We start from the raw sequence: 12,970 nt of genomic DNA on the forward strand, positions 1-12,970 counted from the left end.
TTTAGTTGTACATTCCCTGACCTAGTTGTACATTTTAAATAGTCACTTCACAGAAAAACATATAAAGACCCCCCCGCCCCTTCTCAATAAATTGCCTTTCAAAAATAAGTTAATCTTATTACTTACTTTTAACTTGTCTTTTAAAGCTTCCTTTTCTGCTATAACCCTTCTTAAATCAGATATTGCAACTTCTTTTTCCTTTTCCATCAGGCTAACAACATTATGGGAGACTGTGCTTTGGGTGGATTCGTGTCTTAGTGAAGATAATTCTTCCTGAGCCTTAAAGAATTAAAAGATATAAATAATAAACACTCTGGATATGCTCCCAGTTTTTTTTAAAAAAGGCAAGCTAGCCAAAACCGGTTTGGCTCAGTGGATAGAGCGTCGGCCTGCGGACTGAAAGGTCCCAGGTTCGATTCCGGTCAAAGGCATGTACCTTGGTTGCGGGCACATCCCCAGTAGGAGATGTGCAGGAGGCAGCTGACCGATGTTACTCTCTCATCGATGTTTCTAACTATCTCTCTCCCTTCTTCTCTGTAAAAAATCAATAAAATATATTTAAAAAAAAAAAAAAAAAAAAGGCAAGCTAAACACATGCTACCTTTGCTCTCTTTCCAAATTCCCAGAAAATGAGTAAAATGATTAAAGAAATAAGAAGAAGACAAGGATGGAGGGAAGTGCCAGCCACAAAATTTTAGAAACCAGTTAGCAGATGGATAACTAGTAATTAATTAAGCAGACCCAAGAAAGCTGAATCTAAGCCAATGGGTCAATTTGTATTGCAGAATCCTAAAAAGTTCCAAAAGGCAAAACGACTTTACAAATTGACCTTTTAACCTGCATGTCCTCCCCATCTTGAAGTAGCAGGATTTCTTGGGAGACTGATATGGGAATAAATTTAGGTAATAGATACCATCCCTGCTCAGACTCACTTTGGCCTCTGACAACTGAGCTTTGTAACTAGGCCAAGCTGTACTGATTCCCTCTTCCCTAAAGTTTTCTCCTTAGGGCCTAAGTCCTTAATATCTAATTAGTCCCAATAATGGCTGCTATCCACTGTTTGACAAACATATCCCAACATGTCTGCACCCCAAGGATTAACTTGACTCAGAGTCAGTCTAGAAGTAGATTATCTCTAACTGACCTGACAGATAGGCTAGAAAAGAGGAAGACTAAATATGAAAAAAATAATAGAAATCTTTGCTTTGGGAACAGGAACACAGTAGAAACTACTACTTACAATTCTAATTATGAAGAAATACCACAGCCCTAACTGGTTTGGCTCAGTGGATAGAGCGTCAGCCTGTGGACTCAAGAGTCCCAGGTTCGATTCCAGTCAAGGGCATGTACCTTGGTTGCAGGCACATCCCCAGTAGGGGGTGTGCAGGAGGCAGCTGATCGATGTTTCTCTCTCATCGATGTTTCTAACTCTCTATCCCTCTCTGTAAAAAAATCAATAAAATATAGTTTTTAAAAAAATACCACAAGGTCTATATAATAATTTAAAGGACATACACTGGTGGTTCCACTATAGTTAACTAGTTCTGTGTAATCTGTTGGTTTAATTATAAAAAGCTCTTACTTCATGATATAAAACACTTAGTTTATCTCTTTCTGCTGTCAATAATTTAACATTGGCCTGTATATCCTCCATATGTTTCTCAAATCTTTCCAGCATATGTTGAAGTTCATCTCTTTCTCTTGTGATCAGATGAATTTCAGAATTGTAATCACCCTGAAACATAAATTAAAAACAGAAGTTATCATTTGTTATAATTATCAGATTGTCACAGGGAGGCTGGTGTTAACATTGACTGAAAGATGCTAACAGACAAAAAAACCACAAGTTCCTTTACTGTAATTAGGAACATGATTTTTAATCTTTAATGATAGGAGATGGGAGTGCTGGCAGTATTTGGGCAAATTTCACGGCCTTCAAGTTCCCAGGAAGAGACCCAGTTGCCAGATTTGATCAGATCTTATCCAATGCTTCAACTGTCATTCTCCTGAAGTTATTTATAGTGGTGGTAACTCAAGTATAATCCTCAGACCGGAAGTATCAGCAACATCTAGGAACTTGTTAGACATGCAAGTTTTGGGGCCCAACCCAGACCTACTTACTCAGAAACGCAGGACACAAGGCCCAGTGACTGGCTTATCAAGGCTTCCAGGTGACTGCGGTAGATGCCAATTGTGGGAGACCACTAGTTTATAACCCTCTCCAGGGCAAGACCAGCAGGCACTGTGTGCCTGCTCACCCAGTGCAAGGAATTAATAGGCTAGAACATTCCTCAGTGTTTTCTGACAATCTAAGATCAATGTCTCAGACACACTAACTCCCAATTGTCCCAGCTTTAAACCAATGTGAGGTCTATCTTTGCAATCACATAAATATAAATATTTCTACCAGGCAGTATATGTACATTAAGCAACTATTTCCAGCATTTAAAACAAGATTATACCCATTATTCCAGTACAATTCAAAAGATCCACTATCTTTACAGAAATCGTGGAAAACAAAGATAGTAAACAGACGTGGGACTACATTCAGAAGCCCTAGGTAGGGATAATCTGATAATTGGATACACTGAAAAGCATCCCGATCTATGTTACTGAGTATCTACTGTGCACATACCATGTACAATGTGGAGTTGGTAAATAGTAGATATCTGTGAGGTGCCCCTCACCTGCAACTCAGAAATGAGTTATCCTCTCAGTTAAATAAGCAAAATCAAAACATAATGGATAAGGTTAGCTATCTGGACACCTTAAAGGATAAAATGTCTTACAGGACAAAAGCAGATTAGGATTTGAGGACTCAAGGCTTAAATAACTATAAAAGAAAATCTGTAACCTAAATAACAATATCTCACAGAAAGGAGGTAGTCTGCAGATTTCAGAAAAGAAGCACTCAGTGAAAAAGGATTTGACAGTGTATTTTCATTATTGTCCAGGTCTCAGCTTAAATGTCACTTTCTCTAAGGAGTCCTTCCAAATCTCCAATCTAATTTAGATCTCCTCTATATACTCTCACAGCCTTCTGAGTCTTTCCTGTATTTTCTTAATCAACACACATTTATTTTGGTGTTAACATATAATTGTTAATAACTCCCTTTTATCACTCCATTGTTTTCAACACACACACACGTGCACAGTGCTCAAGGTTATGAGGATAACAACTATGTCTTTACCTTGTATCTCTAAAGCCTCAGTATATATCTGTTGAACTCAACATGACTTTCGACCTATACCCAATTTGCTTTGAACCACCAAATAGTGAGGAAATTAAACATTTATTAGGAACTATATTTTATGCTAGACCCTTATGCAAATTACCTCATATAATCTTCACAAGAGATTTTAGTTGCTGTCCTAACTTTGCAAATGACAAAACCGGAGTTCCATGAAGTCAGGCAACTTGTCCAAGTTCATAAAGCCATTTTTTGGAGTTAGAACTTTTATCAGGCCTCTAACTTCAAAGCACTTGCCACTACACTATACTCAAAACTCGCAGTTGGAACCATGGTGAAAGGGGACAGTGTGCCCCCTGTATACAGACAACAGATAATCAACAAGGGTACTGTTGACAAGATCACTGATTTTAAAAATGTCAGTATTTTTTTTGAGTTACTGTAATCCATAGAAACAGTGCCTAAATTTCCCCATAAAGCAGGAATTGAAAACTCAGAGTTGTGAGTCTTGGGAACTAGAGAGTGGGGCTGCACTCTCCAGTTCCCAGCACTCACAACTGTCTGACACTCCACCCGTTTCAACAGTGTACATACCCACTTCCTTACCAGGCCTTCAATTTATTACTAAAATGCTCTGAACATCTCAACTTCTAAACTTTGGAAAGTAAATTATTTATCCATGTCAGGTAACATTAGAATATTTCAAGACAGTAAAGAAGTTGAAGGAGAAAAAAGTCTCACCTGATTTTACCAGTATCTTACCAAAATCTCTCATGTCTTTCAGTTGTGAACCACACCACGCGACTGAATTGAATATTTAGGTTAAAAGCTTTGAGATCATTATCTACTCAGTTCTATTTAATAAATACTTGATTAAGTTAATCAACCATTTTTGTGGAAGATTCTCAAACATAATGAAGGTGGTCAATTCAGTAGTTTATTTTTCATGAGCCTTATGTACAAATGGGGATTTAAAAATGGCTCAATGATTTAAATTGTATTTTTCCCCTAATTCATTCTGCTTATAATAGATAACATAAAATAGTGGGTATACTAACACCTGTAAATCAAATTCAGTCATTAGCCAATGAGGTCAAAAGCTGAAGCCTAATCAGAAAATAACTCAAAACCATTTGACAATTGACAGGATTTTTAGGAAAAAGATGATGGAACTGGCCAATTCAGCCAAGTCTGAAATCAAATGTTTTGAGTTTGAATGACTTTACTCCTAACTTTTCCTAATTTATCTAGAGTGTAGTAATTTTAGGGGTAACACAAGCCTCTGGGACTCCTAGAGCTCCAAAGCTTAACAAATAGAAATCTAAAGAATTCACATACTCAAAAAACAATGATACTCATAAAACACTGAAAATAATTAAGATCTAAAATAGACACTGTGGTTTTGACCTCTCATAAATCATGATTAGCTTTACCTAATATACATCTTTAGACTACCATCTTATAAATGTCATTGTAGTATTAATAGGTTGATTTGCCTGGCATCCACTTGGGCTTACTACTTTCTCCTGTTGTGTGATTTACATGGAAGATGCCTGGTCTGTACAGTGTGATTCACCTTTCTGACTAGTCCAAGGCAGGGAATGGCATGAAGCCATGTTGCCTGCCATGTGGACAAAGCCACTCTGCTCAGAGAGAAAATGCAGCCGGTACTGAAAGGTTAGAAAGAGAAGAAATGTCCAGTGGCATGAGCTCCTGGTTCCAGTTTCTGGAAGCCCAGATGCCCTTATACTCATCCCATATACGTTATGAGCTATTCAGTCTTTCCATTTTTTCCAGGAATCAGTATATCACGCTTTGTTCTTAAGTAGCTTTCCTAATTAATGCAGTGTTTCTATAGTATAGATAATGGAAGAAAACAAAAATCAAAATTAAAACTTTTAAAAAGTATGAATGACATTTAACATTTAATAATAATGTTATATTTAATACAGTAATAAACCAGAAGTTTGTTCAAAAAGATACTCTCTTGCTTTATCAATTACTCTGATAAAGAGATATTACCTTTTCTAGCATTTTAAATGTTGAAGCTTTTTCATGTGCAGAATAATTTATAGAGCAAGATCTTCTCTGTATTATATGCTGGAGTCTTTCTAGCTCTTTCTTATAAAAATCTCGTTCTTCTTCTATACCTTTCAGAAATGTATCTAAACGAGAAGGTGACTTGTCTCGACGTTTTATTCCATGCTCTAGCCTCATCCTCTCAACTTCCAAAGTAAGTTCTCTTTCTGAAAAATGAACATAAATATTAAAAGTTGCATTTAAAATATGTAATTAGTCAAATAAATTATATCAATAATGTTTGAAATGCAAGCTACTAAAAATTACTAACTGTTTTGTGTATCGCCTATAACTGCTAGGTATCAAATAAGTACATACTAAGAGGAAAGAAGAGAAATTAACCTCATTATTTATGTGCTATTAGTTAGAGAAACAAATACTAGTCTGTCTCACTAACTAGAACAAAGACTCCACAACAGCAGGGACCTTGTGTATCTTGTTTACCATCATATATGCCAGTACCCAAAATAGAACCTGGCACACAGCAGGCTCATAAACATTTGTCTAATGAATGAACAAATGAATATATGAATTCTTACACGTTCCTTAAAAAACCTCGTTTAGGAATGGTACCTGGCAGAAAGATAGCCTATTTCAAGTGTGTGTGTGTCTACTTTCAGGAGATACAAGTGCATTTCCTTACAAAGATTCTGTTCTTTAATTTTTCACTTTTAGAATAATCTTCCCCTTAGTCTTAATTAATTCTATTACAGTTCCGCCTCGAAGAAGAATAGAATTCTATTGGAAACTATTCAAGCAGGGTTTCCTGTATTAAAACTAGTAAAAAAAAAAAAAAAAAAAAAAAGAATTCTGCAAGGTCCTTGAGGGAGAGAGATATTCTACTGCATCTACAGTGTCTAGCATGGATTCTGTTATACAGCAAGCACTCTTTAAAATTATCTATTGAATGAATGAAAGATCATCTTCTAAGAAAAAAATACATCAAGAGGAAATCACAATCACTTTTTAAGTTACCAACATTTTATATTTTACCTGTATCTCCAAAACTTTCAATTTTTTTGCTAAGTCTTTGCTTTTCTTGTTCAAGCTGATGAACAACAGTTTCCAAGTCTGATCTTATAAGAAGCTCATCACTCAGTCTCTCTTTTTCTTTATGGCATAAGTTTAATTCCTGCAAATTTTAATACTATAATTAAGATTTCAAACAACTTTAGAAAATATTATAGCACTTAAATATATTTTTTTAATCCTCACCTGAGAATGTTTTTATTTATCTATTTTAGAGAGGAAGGAAAAGAGAAAGAGAAAGAGAGAAAGAGAAACATCGATGTGAGAGAGAAACATCAATCTGTTGCCTTCCATACCCACCCTCACCAACCAGGGATTGAACCCACAACCTCTGGGTATAGGGGACAATGCTCCAACTAGCTTAGCCACCAGGCAAGGACTAAAATATATATATATATATATAGAAGCATGTTTATTTAAGAGCAACTCACACACACACACATACATACATACATAAACACTCTTAGTCAAATATATGGTTTCAACTAAAGTTACTAGTAATTACCAATTGTGGCTAAAAACAACATAAAACCTAAATGTTAACAGCGCTCTTTTCTAAGTATATAGAATTAGATTTACTTTTTTTTTTTCATTTGTTTAGTAAACGGTCCCATATCTTCAAAAATAAGTATGTACTGTGCAATAAAATTTTTTTTTTTTAAAGGAGGGCAGGAGAAAGACAGAGTTCTAAGACTACCATAGGTGTCTGTAATTAGCTTGCTTATTCTCTCAGCCTCACCTGCACAATGGGGATAGGACCAGTAACAGACACTGCGGATTCACTGGTGAGAACAGATCTATGGGTGTGAAGCACTCTACACAGTGTCCAGCACATGGCAATTGCTTAATAAATGTTAGCTATAGATATTAACATTTATTTTAAAAATACATAAAATATGGCACTAATTGAAAAGATAAGACAAGTTAGAAAGTAATTATAGCAACATCTTACTGTCAGCCAACACTGGCAAAACATGGGCATAGTTCTGAGACAAACACTTTGAATCACATTCAACTGTTTATAGGGCTCATACAAACAGCAGCAAACAAAGAGCAAAAGTACCTGCCATCATGGAGCTTACATTGAGTTTTACGATGTAAAGACATCATCAAACATATAGATGTTTGTCTACTTTCTGTTTATTGAGCTGATGGGAGAAATTTACAATATCTCTGGAGACTGAAGAGTGGACAACAATTAACAGGTTTAGTTAATTAAATTATTCAATATTGAACTGAATTGAAATCCTACAGTTGAATGAAAAGGAAGCCATTGTGATATGCTGTCCATAGTGAGCATATAAAAATCACAAATATTTGAGCACCTACTATGTGCCACTGTGTCACAATGGCTTCATTTTTAAATTTGCCTTATGCCACCAGAACAATGCACACTAGACCAGCGGTCACCAACCGGTGGTCCATGAGGTCTGAAAGGATGGCGACTGCTGCATTAGATTATATAAAGAGCTTACATAACAAGAAAATCTAGAAATTAGTATTAGTCATTGTTTCCAATAGATACTCATCCGTATTAACAAAATCCTCAATAACCTTTTGAATGATCACCTAGGAATTTCTGCCTGTTAGCAAGATCTGTCAGTTTGAGACTATAATAATAAAAGCATAATATGCTAATTAGACTGGACAGCTGAACGACCTTCTGGACGTCTTTCTGAATGAAGCCGTGGTGAAGGGGGCTGAGGCAGAGGTGGTTAGGGGTGATCAGGCAGACAGGTGAGCAGTTAGGGGCAATCAGGCAAGCAGGCAGAGTGGTTAGAGGCAACCAGGCAGGCAGGCAGAGTGGTTAGGGGCGATCAGGCAAGCAGGCGAGCAGTTAGGGGCATCAGGCAGGCATGCAGAGGTGGTTAGAGGTGATCAGGCAGGCAGGCAGGCGAGTAGGTAGGGGGCTCAGGCAGGCAAGTAGGGGGATCAGGCAGGCAGAGTGGTTAGGGGCGATCAGGCAAGCAGGCAAGCAGTTAGGGGCATCAGGCAGGCTGGCGAGTGGTTAGGGGTGATCAGGCAGGCAGAGTGCTTAGGGGCAATCGGGCAGGCAGGCAAGCAGTTAGGGGCATCATGCAGGCAGGCAAGCTAGCAGTTAGGAGCAATCAGGCAGGCAGGAGAGCAGTTAGGGGTGATCAGGCAGGCAGGCGAGTAGTTAGGGAGCGATCAGGCAGGCAGGCAGAGTAGTTAGGGGCAATCGACCGGCAGTCGGACATCCCCCGAGGGGTCCTGGATTGTGAGGGTGCAGGCCGGGCTGAGGGCCCCCAACCCCCCGTGCACGAATTTCATGCACCGGTCCTCTAGTATAGGATAATATTCTATGTCTAGACTTATGCTGAAATGATTACTATTATTCTGATTTGAAGACTACCAGAACAAATAGTATGGCTAGAAAAACTATTAAAAGAGGACTGAGTGCTTTTAATAAAAGCCAACAGCACCCATATGACTTTCCGCTAATTTCTCAACAAAAACTTTGCAGGCCAGAAAGGAATGGCAAGAAATATTCAAAGTGATGAATAACAAGGACCTACAACCAAGATTACTCTACCCAGCAAAGCTCTCATTTAGAATTGAAGGTCAGATAAAGCGTTTCACAGACAAGAAAAACCTAAAGGAGTTCATTACCACCAAACCAGTATTATATGAAATGTTGAAGGGTATTCTTGAAGAAGAGGAAGAAGAAAAATAAGTAAAAGATGAACAATGAAATGACAATAAATACGTATCTATCAACAATTGAATCTAAAAATCAAAATAAACCAACAAAGAATCTAATGAACAAAATAAACTGATGAATAAAACAGAACCAGAGGCATGGAAATATGGGGTGTAAGAAAAGATTAACCAAAGAACTTTATGCAGCCCTGCCTGGGTTTGGCTCTGTGGATAGAGCATCAGCCTGCAGACCAAAGCATCCCGGGTTCGATTCTGCTCAAGGGCACATGTCCGGGGTTGCAGGCTCAATCCCCAGTGGGGGGTGTGCAGGAGGCAGCCGATCAATGATTCCCTTTGATGTTTCTCTCTCTCTCTTCCTCTCTGAAATCAATAAAAATATATTTTAAAAAAAGAACTTATATGCATATATGCATTACCTATGGACACAGACAATAGGGTGGTGAAGGCCTGGAGCAGGGTGGGAACGGGGTGGGGGGGAGGAAAATGGAAGGAAAAAGGGGCACATCTGTAATACTCTCAACAATAACAATTAAAAAAAAGTCAACAATGTTATCAAGTAATTATCAATTTCTAGTTTTAGTATTTATAAACTGACAAGTCAAGAAACATTTAAAAGAATATAAAATTCCTAACAGATTTCACTATTTGAATTTAACTTGCCAACTACTGTATACTAAATTAAGGAATTATAAAATATAAATCAAACTAAACGTATCCATACAAATGGAATATTACTCAGCCATAAAAGGAAGCACCAGATACATGCTACAAGCATGAACTTGAAAACATTGTGCTAAATAAAAGAAGCCAGGCACAAAAGGCCACATATGACTAGTATATGGTTCCATTTATATAAACTGTCCAGGATAGGCAAATCTAAAGAAACAGAAAAGTAGATTATTAGTTTCAGGGGCTGAATAGAGGAAAATGCCCTGTTATTAGACAGCAGTGATGTCTGCATTACTTAGTGACTATACTAAAACCACTAAATCATACGCTTAAAAGAGTGAATATTAAATTTGTAAATTATATCTAAGTTAAAATATATGTAAAATAAGCATAAAAATGTTCTTACCAAAAATTCTGACAATTAAATATTAAAGTACTTACCAGTTGAAGTTTTGCCATTGTTTCTTCAAGATTCCGCATTTCAGAAATATTTCTTTTAATCTCTTCCTAGGAATAAAAAGCCTATTAGGTAAATACTTAAAAATCAAGAATACTTAGCACTAGGTCACATTACAAATAAGGCCATTTTCCAAGTAGTTCATGCTCCCTCTCATCAGTCTAATCTGAGGCTTTAGCCCTCAACCTCAATTTCAATGAAGAGGAGGCATAGTTGAGGCTTCTCTTTAATTTCTTAGCATCTTGAATACAGGGACCTATTTGTAACAGCTGAAACAAGAGGGTCACTTGAAAATCTTTTTGTGCTTATATACTTGTAAGACTTTCCTTGAACCCTAGTTTTTAGAATTCATCTTATGGGATTCTCATTTCCTGATTTTCCTATCCTATTTGCTTTCTCCCCACCTGCTACTACCAACCTGGAACTGCAACTGTTTTCTTTAATTCCTTTCAGCAATATTTTATAGTTTTTAGTGTACATGTTTTTCACTTTGTTGGTTAAGTTTATTCCTAAGTATTTTATTCTTTTTTATGCCATTGTAAATGGGATTATTCATTTCCTTTCTGGATTTTAATTACTCGTGTATCGAAACTCGCCTGATTTTTGTGTGCTGCTTTTGTACCCTGCAACTTTGCTGGATTTGCTTATTAGTTCTGTGATTTTTGTTTGTGTGTGTGAAATCATTAGGGTTTTTGACATATATGATTATGTCATCTGGAAACATAATTTTACTTCTTTCTTTCCCATGTAATGCCTTTTATTTCTTTTTCTTGCCTAAGTGCTCTGGCTAGGATTTCCAGTACTATGTTGCACAGAAGTGGTAAGAATGGGCATGCTTACCTTGTTTCTGATCTTAGAGAAAAAGCTTTCATTCTTTCACCACTGGGTGTAATGTTAACTGTGGGCTTTTCATATAAGGCCTTTTTTACTTTGAGGCAGTGTCCTTCTATTCCATTAATTAGTGGAGGTGACACTGTATAAACTTAATTCAGCAATGTACAGTAGTGATGGTCTTCAAACTAGCTTATATCCATTACTGAGATAACATGAAGACTTCCAAATATTATGTAAAACTGTCATATGCAAATGGTTTTCAGGAATCAATATCTGGATTCTTGTTCTCTGCGTACAGTCCTTAAATTTTATTTACCCGAGAACCTGCTTGTGATCTAGGTCATGTTGAGTTCTCCTTCCCAACCTTCACTCTTACAACTGAGGATCTACCACTTTTTCAAAATAAAGGCAGACATCTAGTGTCCCACTTTCTCAAGATATGAAAAGCTTTTGAAGCACTAGACAAAAAGATAATCTGAAAAGTTGGGGCTGGCCAAAACCTTAGGTACTATTTTCTCCCATTATATATTATTAAGAGATGTCTTTCCAATAAAATTTTAGTAGTTTTACTTAATATTTAATAAGTATTATCAAAATTTGTCACACTGATCCACTGGTTACTAGTAAGTGTAATGATAACACTATTCAGAGGAAAATGTTAACTGTATAGTTACAGGACATTTTAAAAAATAAAGTATTTCACATTATGTATTTTTTTTAAATAATCTTTTTTTAATAAATATACTTTATTGATTTTTTACAGAGAGAAAGGGAGAGGGACAGAGAGTCAGAAACATTGATGAGAGAGAAACATCGATTAGCTGCCTCCTGCACACCTCCTACTGGGGATGTGCCTGCAACCAAGGTACATGCCCTTGACCGGAATTGAACCTGGGACCCTTCATTCCCCAGGCCAACGCTCTATCCACTGAGTCAAACCGATCAGGTCCATTATCTATTTTTTTTATTGCAAAGACATTTGAAGGAGTGATCATAAAAAGATATTCAAGCACAGGATAAAATTCTGCAAGGATTTCAAGAAAGGTTTATTTGGATTCTACCAGCGACTTTAAAAGAATGACGTGACAGTTTTATTTTAAGAGATCAATATTTACAACAGATGAAATTACATCCTTTGCGTCTATTTAAATTTAAAGATGAAAAATATTACCTACCAACTTAAAAATGTGCAAGAACAAAAATAGTGTTGTTTTTTTAAAAACCTTTAAAGGTTTTATGAGCACAAAATGACAAAGATGACAAACTTCTGGTGTTCACTCACAATGCAGAGATAAAAGGACAGATGGAAATCTTAAAGAAAAATAGGACAGAGTCTAAAGAACTACCTTAGATACAGGTGTGCTTCAGAAACACAAACAACTAGAACAAGTGCAAGCTTTGAGAGAGTATAAACAACACTTTAGAAAAACATGAATTACAAAACAAACCAATCAAAAGAACTGAATCAGATATCAAAAGGGCATAAGCTCATATATTCTAGGACAGTGGTCAGCAAACTGTGGCTCGCGAGCCACATGCGGCTCTTTGGCCCCTTGAGTGTGGCTCTTCCATAAAATCCCACATGTGGGCGCGCACGTACAGTGCGATTGAAACTTCGTGCCCACGCGCAGAAGTCGGTTTTCGGCCTGGGCGAGTCTACTTTGAGGAAGTGGCGTTAGAAGTGGAGGGTGTCGGTCAGTCGGTCGGTCGGTCGGGTGACCAGAGACGCACACAGGCGGGCAGCAGGATTCGCAGCGCGGGGGAGGCGCGCGCAATTCATGCATGAGTTGAGTGAGCCAGTCAGTAGTCTCATGTGCAGTGGTTAGTGCTAGTCGCTTCCGCAAATCGCGCGCAGGTGACAAAAGTACCTACTCGAAGCATAAAGTTACCTGTATTTTTCCAACCAGCTGCAAATCCTACAGGTATTTTTGTCATCAATTTAAGAATTGTAATTCTTTTGTGTTGGTGGCTTTATTATTATAAAATGAAACATTTTTTAGGTGCCCTGTTTGAGATAGCTACAAAGCAG

At 37.2% G+C, this 12,970-nt stretch overlaps 1 protein-coding gene across 1 annotated transcript in view; it reads right to left on the reverse strand.

The window, feature by feature from the left end:
• Positions 1-12,970, reverse strand: part of CEP135 (centrosomal protein 135) — a 72,727-nt gene that overhangs the window by 40,308 nt on the left and 19,449 nt on the right. Inside the window, exons 9-13 of the mRNA XM_081096925.1 lie at positions 10,092-10,157; positions 6,264-6,402; positions 5,214-5,437; positions 1,583-1,735; positions 127-279 (exon numbers count right to left, since the gene is read on the reverse strand). Coding sequence (XP_080953051.1) covers positions 127-279; positions 1,583-1,735; positions 5,214-5,437; positions 6,264-6,402; positions 10,092-10,157 — 735 coding nt within the window. The remainder of the gene's footprint in view (positions 1-126; positions 280-1,582; positions 1,736-5,213; positions 5,438-6,263; positions 6,403-10,091; positions 10,158-12,970) is intronic.

The sequence above is a fragment of the Myotis nattereri genome, assembly GCF_964212035.1.
Source record: "Myotis nattereri genome assembly, chromosome: 1".
NCBI classification, from domain to species: domain Eukaryota; kingdom Metazoa; phylum Chordata; class Mammalia; order Chiroptera; family Vespertilionidae; genus Myotis; species Myotis nattereri.